This window comes from Rhineura floridana, chromosome 10 (genome assembly GCF_030035675.1).
Source record: "Rhineura floridana isolate rRhiFlo1 chromosome 10, rRhiFlo1.hap2, whole genome shotgun sequence".
Classification (NCBI taxonomy): domain Eukaryota; kingdom Metazoa; phylum Chordata; class Lepidosauria; order Squamata; family Rhineuridae; genus Rhineura; species Rhineura floridana.
Genome location: NC_084489.1, coordinates 41,393,749 through 41,414,849, shown reverse-complemented (window position 1 = coordinate 41,414,849; position 21,101 = coordinate 41,393,749). Strand labels below are relative to the sequence as shown.

General features: G+C 40.2%; 1 protein-coding gene across 2 annotated transcripts in view; it reads right to left on the bottom strand.

Moving 5' to 3' along the window:
- Positions 1 to 10,599: 10,599 nt before the first annotated feature.
- The window catches only part of RAPGEF5 (Rap guanine nucleotide exchange factor 5), a 201,837-nt gene continuing 191,335 nt past the window's right edge, over positions 10,600 to 21,101 (bottom strand). For both annotated transcript variants that reach the window (XM_061586583.1, XM_061586584.1), the window contains 3 exons: positions 20,766 to 20,830; positions 12,614 to 12,668; positions 10,600 to 11,857 (listed from right to left, as the gene is read on the bottom strand). In XM_061586583.1, coding sequence (XP_061442567.1) covers positions 11,739 to 11,857; positions 12,614 to 12,668; positions 20,766 to 20,830 — 239 coding nt within the window. In that variant the 3' untranslated portion in view covers positions 10,600 to 11,738. The remainder of the gene's footprint in view (positions 11,858 to 12,613; positions 12,669 to 20,765; positions 20,831 to 21,101) is intronic.

Below are 21,101 nucleotides of genomic sequence, written 5' to 3'. Positions count from 1 at the left end.
AGTGCAGTGTTCGGTTTATCCAAAATGAGCAGCATATCATCAGTGAACATATTTATAACATGCATTTTGTCTTCGACTTTAATTCCTTATATTGTCTCCTCACCATGAATGACATTTGCCAAGGTTCCATAACCAGAATGAAAAGCACTGGTGACGGGACATCTCTGTCTAGAGCAGTGATCCTCAAATGGTGCGCCCAGGCACACTGGTGCGCCCTAAGAGGTGACCAGGTGTGCCTCAAATATTATGAAAATATATTTTAAAAATGAGAAGAAACCCATTTGTATGTACATGAAGTGCGTCAGAAATTTTTTATATGTTTTACAGTGCGCTGCGAACCAAAATAGTTTGAGAACCACTGGTCTAGAGTCTACACCACTCACCCTTACTTTCACACTGGCATCTGAATACATCTCACCAATAACATTAAGGCATTTGGCTCCAAAGTTTAAAGACTTCAACAATTCTAGGAATGCAGACCATTCCACTCTGTTGAAGGCCTTAAAAATGTCCAGAGAAAGCAAAGTGAGAGGACGTCATTCTGTGGTGCTATCTTAAATCAAATTTAGGACCCTGCACATTAAGTCAGCAATTTGTCGCTTCAGTACAAATAGTTTTTTTTTATCAGGGTGAACATGTCGTGCAATAAGCAAATTCAGATGGGATGTGAGTACAGCTGATAGGATTTTAATGTCCAGATTGAGCAAAGAAATAGAACAATAAGATTGTACCAGCCTGGGATCTTTATCACATTTCATCACCACCAATCTGGCTTCCTTCCAGGATTGAAGTATGTCGCTCCCATTCATTATATCACTGAACAATGTTGCTAGTCTCGGTACTAAAACCTCATCAAATTTTTTATATATTTCACACCCAAACCCATCCAATCCTGGAGTTTTTCCATGTTTTAGTTTCTTAAGAACGGGTGACAACTCCAGAGCTGAAATAGGAGCCTCTATAAGTTCTGTATGTCATACACTCAGAGGCTTAAGCATTACTGTGCAATCATTACTGATTTTTATTTAAAGGAGGCGAACCAGATTCATATAGTTTTTCATAGAATGCTAGAAAGGACTTATTTATATCCACTGATAGATATCGAGGCTGACCCTGAGAATCTACAATTCTATCTACTCTACTATAACTCCTCCTCTTCTTAAGAGCATTAGCCAAAAGCTGTAAACATTTGTTGCCAAACTTATATCAGCTATTAATATGGGCCATGGCAGCCCAATATAATCTATATCTAAACCTGTACTTGAGCACTTTTATGTGTCAACTTTTTCTGGACCCCCCCCCCCGTGAGTTTATGTCTACTTTCAAAGAGCCCGATGTCCTGGGTTAGGTGCATGCCTGTATCTTTTGACATTTTAAAATTGCTGTTTCCTTTATGCAGAGACCTTGCAAAACAGCTCAAAGTATCCCAAAGAACAGCTCCTGGGTGTCACCAAAGCTAAAAAGTTCAGTAATACCTGCCAATAATTTTTCTTTAACCTCCTGAGCAAAAGAACATGTCTGGGCAAAAGCACCATGGGAAGCCTCCATGTGGGGGCAGTTTGTTCCGTATCAGCACAACACCGTTCAAACAATAAAGGGGTGTGATCAGAGACTGAAATGACCTCTATATGAACGTCAGATACTTTACTGAGCAGCAATCCAGAGATTAAAATGTGATTGACTCTCAAATATGTTTTGTGCTTGGAGAGTAAAAGGTATAGTTGCTGACAGATGGGTTTCTTTGACACCAGACATCAGCAATATCAAATTCCTCAATCAAAGGCTGCAGTGAAACTGACCAAGTAGCTAGCAGCTTTACCATTTCTATCAAAAGGTTTCATTCTTCACAGAATTCAGATTTCCACCTAGGATAATCTCACCAGTTTTAAAATGACTGAGAACCTTCAATGGCTGCTTAAGAAAGGAGTATTGACCCACATTTGAACAATATATGGAGCCCAGAGTTAACTGGATTCCCTCCATTAACCCTTTAATAAACACAAGTCACCTGCATGGATCACTATGAACAGCAGAAACAGTCACAGGACATTTCTTTGCCAGAAGTATTGCAACCCCTCTTGCCTTCGAGGAGCCAAATGCCCTGTATTGATCCCCCAGCTAGGATCATTTAATAACATTAACACAAGCATTTTTCTGATGTGTTTCCTGAAGAAACATCTCATCGGGGTATTTAGCTTTCAACAGTTTGGCAATTCCAGCTTGTTTACCTGCAGAGGGCCTAAACCCTTAAAACTGAGCAACAGAAATTTTAATTTACCCCAGAGACATTACATATCTGCAATTCAGCAACAATTCTCTTTTCAGTGCCACAAGGAAAGCTTGTAGATGGAGTGCAACTGACATGTAGTAAAAAAACTTTAAAGAAAAACTTCCAACACTCGCAAACCTTTCCCCCCACCCCCCACTACCACCACCTTTAGCGGTTGTGGAGTCCCAGAAAGTAAATTCTGGAGCAGGTATCATAAGTACTGGTTTTAGAGTACCTCCCCCCCACAGTCATAAAGATATATACTGAGGTAAAGAAAGCAACTTCACTGAAGAGCAATGAAATAGAACCGTGGCAAATTCTAAGAAGTGCAGAACAATTCAGACTTTAGAAAGAAGCTTGTAATAGTGGAACAGTATTCTAATCGAAAAGCACAACTCCCAAGTGACATATGGAGTAATGATAAATAGCGCAATTATAAGATGCAACACTAGAATCTTAAGTCATTATCATTCAAGTTGTCTTTTACAATGGTGCTAATGCCCGTTCCCATTTTGGTGCGATTTTGCTGCTCAGCTTCCTCCCTCTCATTTTTATTCTTCTGCTTCTGCCATTGGTTCATTGGCGATCACTCGTGGCCAAATAAGATTGTCTTCCAAGATAAGGTATTTAACAGCGGGTCTGTAAGTGACTTGTGGAGGCCAATTCTGGATCCACACAGCCTCCCACAGTGAGGACATAGATTTCCAGATGGAAGATGGTCACAATGAGAATTTGCTTGACGTGCCTTCTGCTTAGCTCATTTGTCCTGTTCGCCCTGTATTCATGCTTCTTCAAAGTCCACAGCACCTGCTTCCATGGTCATCCGCAGCTTCTTCCTCACAGCATTCCTCTTGTACAGTGAGGTATAGCGTAGTCAGAAGGGACCTCACCTCCTTCAGAGTTGTTAGGTGTCAGCATCTTCTCTTTAGCGAGGCTGACAAGTTTAAAGGGGAATCCCCCACCCGATGTTGCACTCCTGCTGCATGGACAGTTTCTTTAGCAGGTTTAAACCTTTTTCTTCATTTAAGAGTTTATGGACAAATGTCCTGATCAATTTGGATCAAGTTGCCCTGGAACTTAAGTACTCTCAGATTTCACAAAGGCTTGTAGATAGCCTCCTTCATTGTCTATTTTTCAAAATGGAGCACATGATACTTGCCATTTTGTGATCTCAGCCCTGGGGCCCTGTAAACTCTAAAAATCAGTTGGTGGCAAAGCTTTTCCAAGTCCCCAGTTTTAAACCATTATATAATAAGTGCAATGGGGTCTTCCCCTCCTCAGACTCTGGAATCCCTTTCACTTGAATATTAACTCTTCACTCATTATTCTGCTGTTCCTCCATCTTTATAGGGAGCTACTGTTACTATCCTTAGCCGCTCAATCAAGGTTTGTTTTTTTCATACTGAGCTCAAAGGCCTCATTTGCTGTTTGAGCTATTTTTTTGTGTATGAACTTTATTTAAGGTTCAATTAATTGAGGAGAGTGCCGCTAACACGTCTTCTGCTAACACTTTCTTCATAAGATTGAACTGCATTGTCAGATCCCCCTCTCCGGACAGATCACTTATCAGCTTTGTGGACTTACTGCTCTGAGTCCCACTGCACACCATGTCACTTTCCTCTCCACTAAAGGTCTCTGATTGTCGGTCAGGAGATAGGCAATGCTTTGTTGAATTTTTTGACCTCTTACTAGCACTAGGCTTCATTCACAGCAATATTTTAAAAAATAATGAGCTTAATTTTCACTGATGTTGCTGATTAATTATAAATTTGACCATTAAGATGGAAAGAGCTCAATGCCATCTTGCCTGAGAGTAAGCCATGCCTCCCCCCAGTTCACAGAGATGTTGCACGTTCCAGACAAGAATGAGGCACTGTTAATGGGTAGTTCTCTAGACTGGATGGATGGCTTATGGCCTGCTCTGGATGAGGTTACCTTCCCTTTGAAGGATCAGGTATGTATCCTGGGGGTACTCCTGGATACACTAGTGTTGCTTGAGGCTTAGGTGGCCTTTGTGGCAGAGTGCCTTCCACCAGCTTCAACTGGTGGCCCAGCTGTGCCCATATCTGAACAGGGAAAGCTTAACTTCCATTGTCTACACCCTGGAAACCTCTAAGTTCGACTACTGCAATGCGTTATATGTGGGGCTGCCTTTGAAGCCAGTTCAGAAACTCCAGCCAGTGCAAAACTCAGTGGCCAGATTGCTGACCAGGACAGGTTAGTCCATACATATAATGCCAATTCTGGTATGGCTGCACTGGCTACCAATTGGCTTCTGGGAGCAATTCAAAGTGCTGGTTTTGACCTATAAAGCCTTATGCTCTCAGGACCTCAATATCTCAAGGACTGCCTTTCCCTGTATGAACCTACCCAGACCCTGTGTTCATCATCTGATGCTCTTCTTCATTTGCCTCCCCCCAACAATAGGCTTGGAGGGTGGCAACACGAGAACGAACCTTTTCAGTGGTGACCCCCTGGCTTTGGAATATTCTCCCCATGAAGGCATGCCTGGCACCTTCTCTATCAACCTTTAGGCACCAGGCAAAGTCCTTCCTTTTCACTCAGGCCTTTGGTATGCTGTCTTAATCCTTTTTGTTGGGTTTTACATTTTTGAATATTGTATGTTTTTAAAATGTTGTAAGTCACCTGGAGACCATTGGGTATGAGGCACTAACAAATTAAACAACAACATCAAGATTGGCCTGAGTGTGAGAAGTATATTGAGTCAGCTAAATCTCCCTCAGTGTCCAGGCGAGGAGGAGCCTAACAAGCAAGAGTTCACTCCTTGGGAAGGGGGGGGAATGTGTAAATGCAAAAATAGTTCTAAGCAGAGATTATTCATAGTTTATTCACAATCATAAATTGTATTTAGCATGGCACTACCATATTTAGTTGTAAGGAAAGGCTTGTTTTTAACATGTATTCCACCTTGTGTAATATCAATCAAACCATACCTCACATAAATGAGTCAGTGATTTGTGTGAGTACTAAGCAAAAAATATACCATGAATCTCCTACGGATATACAAGTTGAGTTCTCCTGCACAAATAAGATCACCAGAACCAAAATGCAGCTCCAAAATCTGCACTTCTGTGAATTTTGCAATGAAGTTCTCCAATAAAAAAGGATACAAGAATGTGTGCATTGGGGTAAATGTGAATAAAAATGCACACATTTGTGAAAATAACACACAAAAATGCATTAAATTAGGGAATATTGCTTGCAAAACTATATATTAGGCAAAGCTGCATACAAAAATATTTATATTAGGATGAATTTGTTAACATGCTGACAAAGTTTTGTGAGGACTGCTGCAGAAATGTGCTGAACTTAAGATGGGGAAAAATGAGAAACTAAAATTGAGATCCCTACTCTAGGGGCAGGATGGGTGAGAATTTAACACATTCTCCCTGCTTTACATTATCTTATATTGGTGGCAGTATTTCCTTTTGATGTTTCACTCAGTGTGTAGAACCTCAGAGTTCTAAGAAGAAGGAGGCAAGGTGACCTTTGGAATTGGTTGCTTCCAAATGAAGGGCAACACGTTTGGTTTCCAAATAGTCATTGGAATGTATGAATGATTGCCTACTTACACATGAGCCTTTAGGGATTGCCTTCAAATGGCTAAACAGGAAAATATTGCCCATCCAAATGGCCACTGAAACATATTGAGATGACTGGGGATATTGAACAATGCAAGGTGATTTAGGAGCACTAAAATCAGTCACACACACACAACCTCTTTCTTGGGTTCCTTCCCAGTTTCTCTCCTCTCATCCTCAAAACAGACGAGTCCATTCTGTCATAATTAGACAACAATATTGGCCAGGTAACTTGGGAGGTAAAAAGCATCTGCACCATTCAGTAAGGTGATCATTGTAAGTTAGATCACTGTCAGGATGTAAAATTATTGGAAAGATTTATAGCTAAGCCAAATCAGGAGGAAGCTCTAGGAAGGGCAGGTTGAGGCTTCAGAGAACAATACACTTCTGTCTTTCTCTATAAATGAACCCTCTTTCAGCAGATTACAGTAAGGAGCATACCCACATAGATTAGACATTTCCCAGTTGGAACATGGCTGCTCCTGACATTAGAGATGCTTGTGTTTATATATTAGTTAAAACATCTGATTGAAGATGCTGTATGTTCTGGTTATGTTGCTGCTGTGACTGGATGTCAAGACTTTAACCTATGGCCTGCACATCTCCCCAATGAGGCTGCAAGTGAGTAATATTATGGGCCAGTGACCATCACATTGCTTTCCATAAGCGCTCCGTGAATTTTCTCAGAAATCTTTACAGCAATCATCTGCTAGGCTATTACTATCAACTCCACATTACAGATTGTTTGTATGTGTGTGTGTACAAATAAACCTGAGAAATATTGGTTGGGCTAAACGGCACCCAGGGAGTTCATAACTTCATTTAAATTTAATATAAGATTCACAGCTCAAGGCCATGCTGTAAAACAGTACACGACAGCAGCAGCTCATGAAGTGTGTGCTTTCAAAAGAAAGGACTCACACAGACAATTTCATTAACATGGTTTTGTATTTTGAAATGCAATATTAAAAAGTTTAAACATCAACATTTGCTTTTACAAGTTTTATCTTTGTATTGCTTGGCCATTTTGACATATAAATTATTGCTTATTAGCTCTCATAAATACACAACACAATATATACAGAGGCCAACAAGCATGAAATATGTAAAGGAATACATTGGCAACCATGTTCTTGGTAAATCAGAGCCTTTCATACATACAAGTTCTAATAATGTTGGATAAGTACAAGGTGTGGTCCCTGAGAAGTTAGGCAAATAACCTTGGCTTGGGCAATCTATTCTATTACAGTTAATGCAAACTTACAGCAAGATAGCATTCTAGATAAGCCAGAATGGACAATACAAATGGCCTATTTGTTGACAGTGCCTCAGTATCTAACAGTGTTAAGAATACAATAAATAGGCTATGCAAATAAATAGTAATTTAACTCTGATACAAAGGTTACTATTTACAACTCACTTTGCTTTCTTTCTTTTTTTTTTTACAGCCCAACATTTTTTCATTGAATTGTTGCAGCTTTTCCCTTTGCTCACTAGGATCTAACACGTTAAACTGATGAAAAGACTGTACATTGAAGTACTGCTACAAAATACTGTTGATTCTTCAGTCCCATTTTAATTGCTGACCCAGCCAATTAACATTCAAATCTAATGCAGGTTTACTCTAAAGTAAGTCCCACTGTACTCAATAAAGCTTTCTCCCAGGTGATTGTGTATAGGATTACAGCCTCTCAAGTCCCTTGATTTTAATGGAAGACTAAAGCATATATTCAAATTTTTCAACTGAAGCGAGCAAGACTTAAGGTGTATACAGAAATATCTGATTTTCCTCCCATGGGGTTACCCCAGCTTCCTTCTGACTTCACAGTGTAAATGAAAAGTGTACATACTAGCTACTTGAATGTTGGTTTTGTCATCTTAATTCTCCCCTCATGCTTCAGGAGGGCAGTCCATCTTTTATTTTTTAAAGTGTCACATATACGTGTATGTTAATTTGACATCTTATTTGGGTGTGTTTTAAAAGCACAATCAATTTTAAAAAGTTGCAGAACTGCTCCAGGGATGGGGGAAAGGTAGGCTTGTGAAGTCACAGGCACCAACCAACCAGCACTATCTACAGATGGTTTCTGCTATGGACTTGCACACCTGTTTTTCCTGAGCTCAACCCTGGAGAGAAAATAGTTCATTTTAACAAAACACAGTCTGAGGACACTTCTGAAGCCCCACCATTTGGTTGTTTAGCAGTATGAAAACAGAATGGTCTTTTTTTTAACAGCGTAACACTGCCACTGCCTGCCAGCATTATTAAAAGGTAAGAAATGGCAAAATATTTCTACATGCTGTTGAAAGAATCAGTGAAGTTGAATTTTTCATAGACAGTATATTATTTGTATGCTAGTCAGCCATCATTATCGCTCAGATATCCTAGGCCAAATCAAATAATAACACTAGTTCATTTCTGACATCCTGAGATATTGCTTACAATTTCACTTTAATTTCTCCCTTACTAGCCAACTGGCCACTGAATGTCTTTCAAATGTTATCTGTTACTTCACTACCTGTGGAACATCAGTAGAAACGCCTATGGAGTACAGCACCGCTTGGCCAAATCTAATGCAGATGTTAAGAATTTTAAAATTATTACATTGTACCACACTCAAGAATAAGCAAAGTGGGCTTGATCATGAAAGTCGTAAATGAATTTCAGAACAGCAACTAAACAAGGAAACCAGAACTGAATATACATTATTATCTTGCAAAAAAAATTTTTTTTAATGCACAAAAACTACTTTTAACTGTGGGGAGAACTACACTTTATACCAGCAAGTATATGCCAGTTTATGTATATGTGAGAGCACGGTGGCATTTATAGGTGAAAATTAGTGAGGGTGGGGGCGTATTGATAACCAGCCTGGTATCAATCACAGTTGAGCTTCACGTGGATAAGTAATAGTTTAAAAAACAACCAGGGTCATTTTGCTGGTGAGACTCATAGTTTTAGGGCAGGTTTGTTTTTATTTTATGAATTTATGTCCTGCCTTTAGGAAAACTGTCCTATAAAGTGGCTAATAATAATGTATAAACCTAGCAACCAGCTCCTGCTTCTCTCCTGCAAAGTGCCCCCTGCATTAGTGTTTTGAGGAGGGAAACATGGGAGTGAGAATCCCTCGTTTCATCAGTTTCGTTCCACTATGTGACAATCTGGCTTGCTTACACCAGGGGTGGGGAGCCTCTGGCCAGCAGGCTTAATTAGGCCCATCAGGTATCTCCCCCAAAATAAACCCTATGCAAGTAAAAAAAGGTTTATTTACAATAGCTGTAATAAAACAAAAAAGTTACTTAGGTGTGTGCTGTCAGAAATAGTGCATGCAGCAACATTTCTCAGGTTTTTTGCTATAGCAAACCCCATTGTCAGAGAGACAAGCTGCTATTCAGTTAAAAACAATCGTTGCCTCTTCAGCTAAGTTACTGTAGGAAAAACTTCATATAAAGCTTCATTCATATGTCTAAACAGGTTATCTGGATTGTTAACAATATGTGCAACCACCTAAAGAAAAAGACATATTTATTCCAAGGCCAGTCAGTTTCTCCCTTTTTTACTTGATTGGGGGGGGGAAGCTGCTGGGAGAACTTTCATAATATATTCATAATAGCAAGTACAATCAGTTACATTTCTGAAACTTTTTATATTACACTGTACAGTATTTTCACATTTTTAATATTGGGGAGGCCAAAATGTATTGGAAAGAATCCCCACCCCACTGGAAAAAACGCAAACCCTACCACTTAAAGCTGATTTTATTCTCTTCCAACAGGACACAATCCCTTGGGGAGAAGCTGGTGCAGAAAAAGTTCCTGAATTATGATAGCCTAGCAACCCCAATAAAAGAGGAGAGTTCATCTGCTTTAGTAGCCTCACATTTCAAAGAGCACTAGGATTTTACCCACAGCCTCTCCTTTCTGGCAAAGTATCACAAAAAATACATTCCCATTTCCACTATAAACAAGTATATTTATAAATCTGCATATAAATAGATTTTCACAGTGAAATGCATTCATTTGCATCATATCTATCACACACACTTGGCAATTCCTTGAGACCCTTTACTATAATTTATTGTTCACTTTTGAGTCATGTTTTGACATTAGAGAATGTGGCTTTAAAAAAAAAAAAAAAAAGGATGTGACCTTTTGATAGAAGGGTTTGGGCAAGAGTTTGAAACAAGAGTTTCCAGGCAGCATATAGCACAAGAAATCTGTGATCATCATCACACATTTGTTGCATGGGATCCTGATATCTTCAAGGAACCAGTTTTTCTTCAGCGAGCATCACATCTCCACCTGGAGGATAGCTAGCAAGTGTCAAAGAACCTGTTGGATGGTGCCCATCATAGCTGTCTCTCTCCTATGCTGCATCGCATTGTGATTCCAAAAAGAGCATTAATCTTTCAAAGATATGTTCACATGAACCAAAACTGACTACTCTCAAGACAATATAAAAAGGTACCTCTTGTCAGATTCAAACCCCACAGCTTGAAGGTTTGAATTAATTCTCTGGATAAGCCCTTAAGTCTATTTGGTCTTTCAAAGAGGAAGAATGAAAAATGTGCACTCACAGCAGGCTAGGATTAACATAGCTGTGAAGTATTTCTTAACATTTTCAGATTTAATAAATAATGGTGAGAAGCATGCCACATAGTAGCTCTTTTGGCTTTTCCCCCAGGTAGTTTTGTATGAATGCTACTTTTATTGAAGACAGAAATCTAGTTTCTTCTGGCAAATAGTTTTAATTAGCAAAATTTTCACTGGCGGTATACACACACCCTTGGCCAACATTCCAGAACATTCCTCCAGTACCAAGGTATGATGTTTTTGCTTTTGTGACATTAAACCTCAGAGTGATTGTGGTCTTTCTCCATATTGGAAGCTGCTGGTTGTAAACTGCAGTTATCCTCTCACAGATTCTTCCATATCTATTTAACCACTGCTTAGAGGGAACATTATACCTATCTTATGACACAGAAATCAAGGAGTAAAGCACACTGCCTTCTTTTGTAATAAGCTGTGAGCATGTCAGTTCTTGAACTTGATCTAGATTAGAAGAACTAGAAAAGGAACAGAAAACAGAGGTGGTTCTAAAATTTAAAAAATGTTAACCAAGAGAAACATCCAAAGCACTGTGCACTCTACTGCTCACTCCAGTGTGGAAGTACTGCACTTGTTGTTACCATAAACTATTAATAATGTGAAATTTTGCTTTATGCTATAGAACACATTCTGAAGTGTAAGGGGGCTAAAATGAAGCTTCGCCTGCTGCTTGTTCAATTTTACAATTTGTTTGAATTCTGTTTGTATACTGTCCTGTAAAGTTGTCTTTCTTTATGCTTATGCAGCAATGGTTGCTATGTATTCCAGGAAAGCTTGCTCAGTACTTCTCCCTTTCTCTTTTTTCTTTTTGGCAAGAAACAACGCTTTTGGCAGCTGACGATTAGCGAGGCACATCCCTGTGTGACAAATTATGAGTGCCTTTCTCACACCTTACTGCTTGCTAAAAGATTCCTTCATAGTGATACAATATATTTTCTTTTTTTCACTTCAACACTGACAAAATCTGAATTGAAAAATTCTCTGGACCAAAATTTATTTTCAAAGAAATCAAGTTTTTGAATATGAAGAATGCTGTTTCCTCTGTTTCCTGTTCCATAGTTGAATGGATATGGCATTTCTCTCATCCTGGAAGGCTGCTGTGAACACCTCCTCTTCTTGCTTTGCATGAGATGGCTGCGTATGTTATGGCATCAGCTACTGATAAAACTCAGTATTTGCCTCTCTCCTAGGGAAGCAACATGCTTGGCATAAACATTCACTTAATTGAAAGTGCTGTAGGTATGTGAATCTGCACAAACTCACACACGAGGCTCTATCCTATGAGAAAGCTCAAACAACATCTGCTGGTTATCAATGATGTGCAGGTGATGGACATAGGACTTCAGCTCTGGATGCTCTTTTGGGGGCACTTCATTTCCTAAAGTTTTGATAACAGAAAAAATAAATAAGAGATCACTTACTTTGCAGCTTCCCCTCTCCCAAAGTCATGTCCAAATTGTAATTAATCATAGGTTTTGACATTTCAAAATTAAAAAGTCTTCATTTACAGCTAATTTGACTTCTATGACAATCAATTATAGAGATGTGGCTATAGATGAAGATTCTCCAAAGACCCCTCATTTCACTTGGACCTGCAGCTATTGGCTCTGCATGCGCATCTCCCCTTCTTAGGCAATGTCTATACTAACACGGAACCTGTGTACACATACATCCTCTGTATGTGTAGACTAGGTCTATAGTCTCAAACAAGTAGCCTCCATCATGAATAATATGAAAAAAATAAAAAATTATTGTATCAGAGCAAGATGATCTCTGGCCCTTTTCAATGTAAATCTTTTTAGTTCATTCATAGGATTATTTCTAAGCAATCAAAAACTGATAAACAATGTTGTATGTGAATGTCAGATGTACTGGATCACTAGTATTTCTCATGGCCTTTTGGTCCCATTGTTTACAATTTATTTTTCTCAGTGCCTGTGTCAATATATGAGAACACTTTATTAATCTGTCAAAGTTGTCTCAGATTCACAAATGCCTGCCACAAGTCTTTGTTGCTTTGGGCAACAATATGGTTTATGTTGTCATACAGTAGGGCTCTTTGACCACCCCGTCAGGAAGTTTTTTATACTGTACTTGCCTAAAGGTTAGGCTAGAGAAACAAATCTTTACTCACCAAACTGGTTCTGCCTGCAGTGCCTCAATGACCGGACTGTGTCTGCAATCATGTGCTGTGAAGATAATATACAAAAAATAATACTGAGCTACTGAATATTAATCTAATAGAAGATTTAAGAAAACACTCTGGAAGTGGTACAAAAAGAGTAGACATAACCTGTCATTCAGCACAGGAGGCAAGCCATATTCACCACACATTTTCAGGGTTGTTTTTTTTTGCAAATGCAGGTGTAAGATTATTATTATTATTATTATCATTATTATCATTATTATTATTATTATTAAATTTCTATACCGCCCCACAGCCAAAGCTCTCTGGGTGGTTTACAACATAAAAATCAATATACAATATATAATATACAATTCATATTTGGTATAATTAAAAGGAAAAACAATACATCACATTTTAAATAAACATAACTAAACAATAAATCTCAACAATGAACATAACATAAAAGAATAAATAAAACAAACCGAACGTAACAATTATAAAAATATCTAAAAATATTCTCCAATGTCTCATTGTGCTTCTCCCCACCTACCCCATCTTCTACAACCAATAGCACTTTTACAAGGAAACTGTCATAGATGACTTAAATAATTAGTTCAGGGCTGCTTTGATACATTACAAAACAATAATTTGAATTTTGCATGTGTCTTCAGTATAAGAACTGTGCAGATATGCACGTTAGAGTGTGTACCATTAAGTATTATTTTCAAAAATGACTAACAATCCTGGCCCCACATTTTTTCCATTAGTGAAATGCCATTCAGATGAATGAAGTTTCTGTTTAAATGTGGAATATATGGCATGACATAAGAAGCCAAAGAGTTCTTAACTTCACAGAAAACATTCTACCCAGTGTGGGAATTGCAATAGTTTAGTATGAAGTATAAAAGATTTTCTTCCTATGCTGTTCTTTTCTTAGGCAATATAGGTCACAGACGGTTGCACCAATCGGAGAGAGGAAAAACACATTGCACGTGTATGGCCAGATCTGAGGCTGATTTGAACTGGCATAGATTCATGAAGTTACATTGATTTGCTTCAGCTGAGGGCTTGGTCAATTATGCTTTACTGCAGTTTGATCAGAGTTGCAATTTACACAATGGACACATTCAATTGGACCAAAATAGTTTGACTTAGTAACTAATCTGAAGCAACCTGTCTGAAATTAGCTATGTATATTGCTATGGTGCTGTATATGGCATCATACAGACAAAAAGCACAAGCTGCCAAACTTCCAAAAAATTAGAAAAAATGGATTACGTGTTAAAAATTTGGATGTGTTTTGTTTGGAAACCAGTAATGGTAGTTTCCTGTTCACATTGAATGGGAAGCTGTAACTGTGGCTTCAGTTTGTTTCTCTCCTTGCATTAAAGGAGGAGCTCACAAAAGGAGGGTGGAAATGGGAGCAAAGGGGCTACGTGTGGATACACAAAGTCTGTGCATGTCCTGACTTACTAAGCTAAGATTTGATTATGCGAATGCAGCCAATGAATCTTATTACTGTTTGCCATTCTCTAGATTCTACATGCCATTAAAAAAAATACCTTGCTGAACAAAAAAGTAAATTTGATGTGTGATTCATAGTGGTTTGTGTGTCTTTTCTGACTTAAAAAATGGCATGTGGAAAAGGCTGATGCAGATCAGTGACTGAAACCTTTAGGTGTATCATCCAGACTGTGGTTCTCAAGTTATACTAGTTGCAGGACAAGCCCAAAAGCCTCCGAGTCCTCTTAAGGAGACTGCTCCTTAAGGTTCATGAGTGTAGCTCTTCTCAGGTCTCTGCCTGAGGCAAAAAACGTGTAACAATATTAATATAATTAACAAGCAATGCTAAACCTTCTGTTTTTGCCGTTTTATAGTCTGCAGTTTTCACTCAATTTCACTTCTGCCATGCCTTGCCCTCAGTAAATAATACTGTCTTCTAGACTTGGGGTGTGCCTAGCATTATATTTCCTTGCTGGCTGTGCCCCTCCGTGCCCCTCTCCAGCCATCTGGCTCTCCCTCCTGCAAACAGCAAAACAGAGTCTCCACTTAACATCACAGTTGTTGGTTCACCATCTTTTTTTATCCATTACACCCTACCTCCATGCAACAGATTTGCCATTAAAAATAGCAATGACAGTAAAATTTACAAAGCATGTTGAAGATATAACCTGTGAACAAAATTCCAGCTCTGCACTCCCAATTCCAGTATTGGGTTGCAGGGCATGTTTGTGCTTTGGGGTTGAAGCCATCTCAAGCATGGCGCTTGCAGACACACCATGTGCATGTTGTGCATGCCATGCATGATGACAAGGGAGTAGGGGGGCATGCCAATTTAAATGCACACCGCCTACCCATCCTCCTCCTTTGATTTAGTGGCATCAGAGATCGGGCACCACCGGGGATGTTTCCAAAGCCTGTTCTGGCAGGAAATCTCTCTCCGTTTGCTGCTAGGCAGGTGCTTTGTTGTGATGGATAGTCTGCATCACCATTTGTTCTTGGCTTGCTTCTTTGCTGAGTCAGAACTGAGGATCACTCGCTCATAGTGGAGGCTGGTTGAAAGCCTCCTCCCCGCTATTGGTCTATCATGTGACTGCGACTTGTGGAAGCTAGACCCATTCTGGCAGTTTTTGACAAGCAGCAGCGCCTCACTGCTTCATAGTGCTTACAGCGCTGTGTTGTTTGCAGAAGCATATACATATGACACTGCACCTAATTAACTAATTAATAATTCTCCTTTAACATTCTCCCTTCCTTCCTGGTTTTATAAATTAATTGATAACAGCATTCCCCCTTCTGGGTTTCATAAATTAAATAACTGATTGTTATAACCCCACTTCTCTTTTTGAATAACACCCCCTCCTGGTTTTATAAATTGTTTAATAAATAATTAATTGATAATTGGTGATTAATTGATAATTAATTATTAGTAATAATAATGTTATTCTTATTGAAAATAAGTTTGGCTGGTTACACTAAATTTAGTCATTGATGCTTATTGTTCAATTCATACATAATCATTATTATTATTGTCATTGTTGGTGGAAATTCAACTGGACAAAAAGAGACACACAATTCCAGGTCAAGCTGCACTAGCAGCAGCAGCAGCAACAACAACACTCGTTGTTGTTCTCTATGCCACCCAAAAAGGGTAAGGGCAAGCTCAAGGGTACGGGTAAGGCATCCAAGGCTCCACCCAAGCACACTCCCATCCCCCTTTCTTTTGATGAAGAGCAGAAGCCAGCATTTAATAATGCTATTTTGGCCTATTCGGATGCTCTTGAGGGGGCTGGCTGAGTGCCTTTGAGGTTGTGAAGGTAAGAATTCCACCATACGGCTTTCAAAGCAATCTAAACAGTGCCCCCCTGATCTTTTCTAGCCCGACTGGACATGTTGGAGGCTGGGCCCAGCACGGCCCCTCCAGCCACTCTGGCCATGGAAGCAAAGGTGGTTCAGGATCAGAGACCAGTGGGGATGTGCCTTGGGACACTGGTATGGGTGAGCCTGTTCTGATACCTCAACAATGGAACTGGCCGGAATGGATTATGGCTGCTCCTTGGGGTTTTCCCTATGGAGGCACAGGGTGAATTTGGTCTTTTCCTGCTTCTTTGGGGTTTGAGTCAGGCTTTCTTGAGGGTCCCTTTTACACTGGGGAGGAGGATCAGCAACAACAGGCCCCACTGTGGGCAGCATGTAATCAGGTGTAGCAGCCATCTCCATCTGAGCTTGTTTTGGCATCCATTGAAGCTATTTTTGCTGTGCCTGCAGATGACCTGCTGGATGGTTTTATATTCCTTGCAGAGAAACTTTCGCCCCTTTGGGTTTTCATCTACTACCATCCACAAAGGAACAAATTTGGAAAGGGGAGTACATAGATTTGTTTTCCCTTCTCCTTAGAAAGAGAAGAATAAAGGAGAAGAAAAAGATGCTGATAGGTCTAAGCATAAAAAGTTAGACAGGACATGGGCCAATTGGTCCCCTGCATTTTTAACTTACATGGGGGTTATTTTACAGAAACAGGGATCCTTTCCTATTAAAATACTTAGATGTCATTTACAGGGGGTACACAGAGTTCCTGGGTTTAGCCTGGTTGGCCTATGATGAATATTTTCATATGAGAGTGGCTTATGACCTCTCCCCCACGGGACAAGGAGGAGTCAGATCTGTGGCTCCAATCCATGACACTGTCCTGCTCTATGGGTGACAGGACAGATACAGGGCAGCTGATTAAGCAGGTTCAGTCAGTTCATTCCCCAAGGACAGCGGAGCAGGGTGTTCTACACTGCCTGCTCTACTGGGAATATAGCACCAAGGGGTTTTGTGGCAAGAACCCTTGTTGCTTCCAGCAAGGATATTCCATCTGTGGGGGAGGGGGACCCTTTTGTCAGCTGCCCCAGGGGCAGGTCATTCAGGGATAGCCATAGGGAATCTCAGGGTAGCCATAAGCAGGGACCTCCAGGCTCAGCTCCAAGTAAAGTCAAGCTGGACGAGCTTTGCTATTGGTTGCTGAATTACCCGTTAGCTGAGGATATCCAGGTTTTATATGATAGTTTTAGTTTTGTTTTTCATATCATGTAATTAGGCCCACAGTGGGCCTTTATGGCATGCAGTCTTACATCAGTGATTTTGAGTGAATTGTTCAGGATAAGATTAATAAGGAGGGTAGAGAGCGTAGAGTCTTAGGGCCCTTTAGCACTTTCCCATTCCTTCAGTATGTTTCCCCTCTAGGTATTGTGCCAAAAAAGGCACCTGATGAATTCTGCCTTATTCAACATCTTTCATATCCTCGTGGAGATTCAGTAAATGATTTTACACCTGAACACCTTTGACCATGCCATTTAAATGGTGTGTCAATGTGGCAAAGAACCCTTTACGGGCAAATGTGACATCAAATCCATTTTTTGCCTCCTTCCAATCCTTCAAACTGCTTTTGATCTGTTGGGGTTTGCCTTCTCAGGCCAATTTTATGTTGCTCAAACTCTCCCTATGGGCTGCTCAATTTCTTGCTCTGTTCCTGAGAATTTTAGTTCCTTTCTGGAATGGACAGTTATGAGGTGATCTGGCCTGAGCATTATTTAGATGATTTTTTGTTTTCAGGAATATCCAGTTCTACCAAGTGCCAATATTTATTGTATCACTTTCCCACTGGGTGTTCCCCTGGCTGCAGAGAAAAGGCCCCCTCACTATTATTTACCTTCCTGGGTATTGCCAAGGGCCAAGCTGGAATTACTGCAGCAGAAAATAGATGCTGTTTGCCAATCTAATAAAGTCTCCCTTGTGGTCCCTGCAGAAACTGGCTGGTCATTTAAACTTTACATGCCAGATGGTTGTGCCCAGCCAGGCTTTTTCTAAGGCATATTTACGATGCCATGGCCAGGCTTGCCCAGCCTCCTCACCAGGTCAGAGTTTCTCTGTGTGATGATTTGGCGGTCTGGTCTAACTTCCTGCAGAATTTTTAACAGTCTCTTCTTTTGGAGGCAGAGCTTCAGGTTAGATCTGATGCTTCTGGAACCTATGGCTTTGGGGTATTTTTGGTGACAGCTGGTGCTGTGAGAGTTTGCCCCAATTTTGGATTAAGAAAGGTATCATCAGCGTTTTGACCTTCCTTGATTTTTTCCTTATCATAGTAGCTTGTGGCCAGACTGGTTGTGCAACTCTACTATGCACTTCTGGTGAATAACTTGGTCACCATTCATGTCATTAATTCCCTCACGTCTAGAAACCCCAAGGTCATGTAATTAGTCCAATGATTTGTCATGGAGTGCCTTCGCTTTAATATTCTTTAATAATGTTTTTCTTCACAGTAAAGGTTTCTCCCTTATCAATGTTCAGTTCTGGTTAATTAACAAGGTGGCCTTGGTTGGTCTGGGTTTGGATCCTTGTTCCTTTGGCACTCACTCGTTCCAGATCAGGGCCTCCATGGCAGCCCATTTAGATTTTTCTGATGAAAAGCTTCGGGCTGTGGGCAGATGTCATTTGAGTGCTTTTAAAAACATAGATTTTTAAAATATATATATATTTTAAAGGACCTTTCAGCATGTCTGAGGGCTTGGGCCCTTAACCATTTCACCAGTTTGCTTTGTTTTGACAGGTTACTGGACAGGGTCGCAGCAAGTTCATATCCTACTCTTCGGCCATAGCATGATCTTCTGGGCAGGCCACAGAGAGGCAAAAACATGCTTTGGCACCCAACTGGGCCTCAGTCAGTGCGCCACAGTGCAATAGTTGGTCACCATGGGATGTGTTGGGATTGGCTCCTTCCCGCATTGTTCCAGTAGGGTTTGGTGCAGGAGATCCCACATGTTCTGGTTATTCACTTTGGTGGGAATGACTTAGGGCTGTTGAAGGGCCAAGCCCTTATTTTGTAAAGCCTGCAGGAATTTTTGGTTATCCAGCAGTGCTGGCCTTCTGTTCACATTGTTTGGTCAGACATTTTACCTCACAGGGTTTGGTATTATGAGAGTGATCCCAAGGCATCGGGAAACAAGTTAACCAGGAAATTCAGCTGGCCCCATTTCAGAGGGAGGCTTTTGTGATTCACCATCTGGACATTATAAATTCTAGGGTTGAGCTGTATTGGTGTTCATCTGACTAATGCAAGTAACAAGATTTTTCTACATGACCTGCAGATGTGCCTGTGAGATATTGTTCTCAGTAGTGGGAGAAAGAGGGACTAAATTGAGATTTATCTCTCTTTGGTGGCAGGAAAGTGCAGGAAGGGAAACAGGTAAGAGCTAACCCATTAGGCACCTTTGAGGGTGATAAGCAGCTCCCAGGGCCTGCAGCTCAGGGCTATAGGACCTGGGGGAAGGATACAGAGTGCATTTGGAGCCAACTTGTCCCATCCACCTGGGGTCCCGGGGGGTGATGATGCAGGTGAGCCTTTCTACTCAACTTTTTGGTGCAGCTTGGGGAAAGGATAGGTTAAATTGTTTGCCCTTACCTCTGGCAGGCTTTGATCGCCTGAATAGTTGCAAATGTCGCAGCTAGTTCCCGCACTCAGTCTATCATCTGCAGGTTTTGTTTAATCTTAATAAGAGTTGCCAATATTTCAACTCAGCTGAGTGTGTCTATGTGATAAAGTCACAATTACATGTGCATTGAGAGTTACTTCAGTTTTCATGTTAAGGTGACATACTTTAAAGAGGGATCAAGAATGCTGCAGTCAGAGTCACATAAATTTGGGCACGTGAGTATTTAATTAAATGAGATACTATTTTTTGTACGTCTCAAAAGAAGGCTCAGTGGCAGCAGTGTATGTAAAAAGAAATGCGATATAAGCGTAATAAATTAAAAATATGTCTGCCAAAAACATTGTGCAACACGTAGCTCTGCCTGTAGATAGGCAATCTACAAGAAAGATTATCACATGTTGTTATGTGCCTTCAAGTCGATTACGACTTATGGCGATACTATGAATCAGTGACCTCCAAGAGCATCTGTCATGAACCACCCTGTTCAGATCTTGTAGGCTGTGGCTTCCTTTATGGAATCAATCCATCTCTTGTTTGGTCTTCTTCTTTTTCTACTCCCTTCTGTTTTCCCAGCATTATTGTCTTGTCTAGTGAATCATGTCTTCTCATGATGTGTCCAAAGTATGATAACCTCAGTTTCATCATTTTAGCTTCTAGTGACAGTTCTGGTTCCATTTGTTCTAACACCCAATTATTTGTCTTTTTCGCAGTCCATGGTATGTGCAAAGCTCTCCTCCAGCACCACATTTCAAATGAGCTGATTTTTATCTTATCCACTTTTTTCACTGTCCAACTTTCACATCCATACATAGAGATCGGGAATACCATGGTCTGTATGATCCTGACTTTGGTGTTCAGTGATAACAACAACCTTGAATTTATATTATGATTTTTTCTTAGGCAATTTCCTTATAACTGGATTAATACTGTGTGCAGTGATTGGAAAGATAGAAGAATGGCATCTAGCTGACTTTTTGGTTAAAACTAATTATCCTACTGATATTGTGGAAACTCTCAATGGAACAATAAATAAAATGAGGAATAAACAGTACACTTTCTAAAGAACCAGTATTTTCCATGGGAAGGAGAGCTAGTATTATCAGAGAAAGAAAGGAAGGAGGGTGATGACAATGTAGCAATAGTCTCCCCCGCAATTATATTAAAAAATGGAAAATGTTACATACCAGTTTTTCAAAGTTAACAAGGTTATCCAGAAAGGTTTTATTTCCTTCATGTATAAATGTTACATCTGAAAAAATAAAACAAATATTTTTCATCATCAATGTTTCCATTTTTATGCTTCATGGCATAACAGAGTGAGGGGGAAAAAACATATTGTTCTACTAGGGGCTGCCACCCCTTGCTTGCTTCACTCACCAACCCCACCTACCATCACCAAAGCCCCTCCCTTCCCCCCACAAGGATCTCCAAAGCTCCCCTGCCTTCTCTCCCCCCCTTACAGGTCACCAGAGCTCCCCCCTTCTCCCTCCCTTACGGGTCACATAAGCTATCACCCAGCC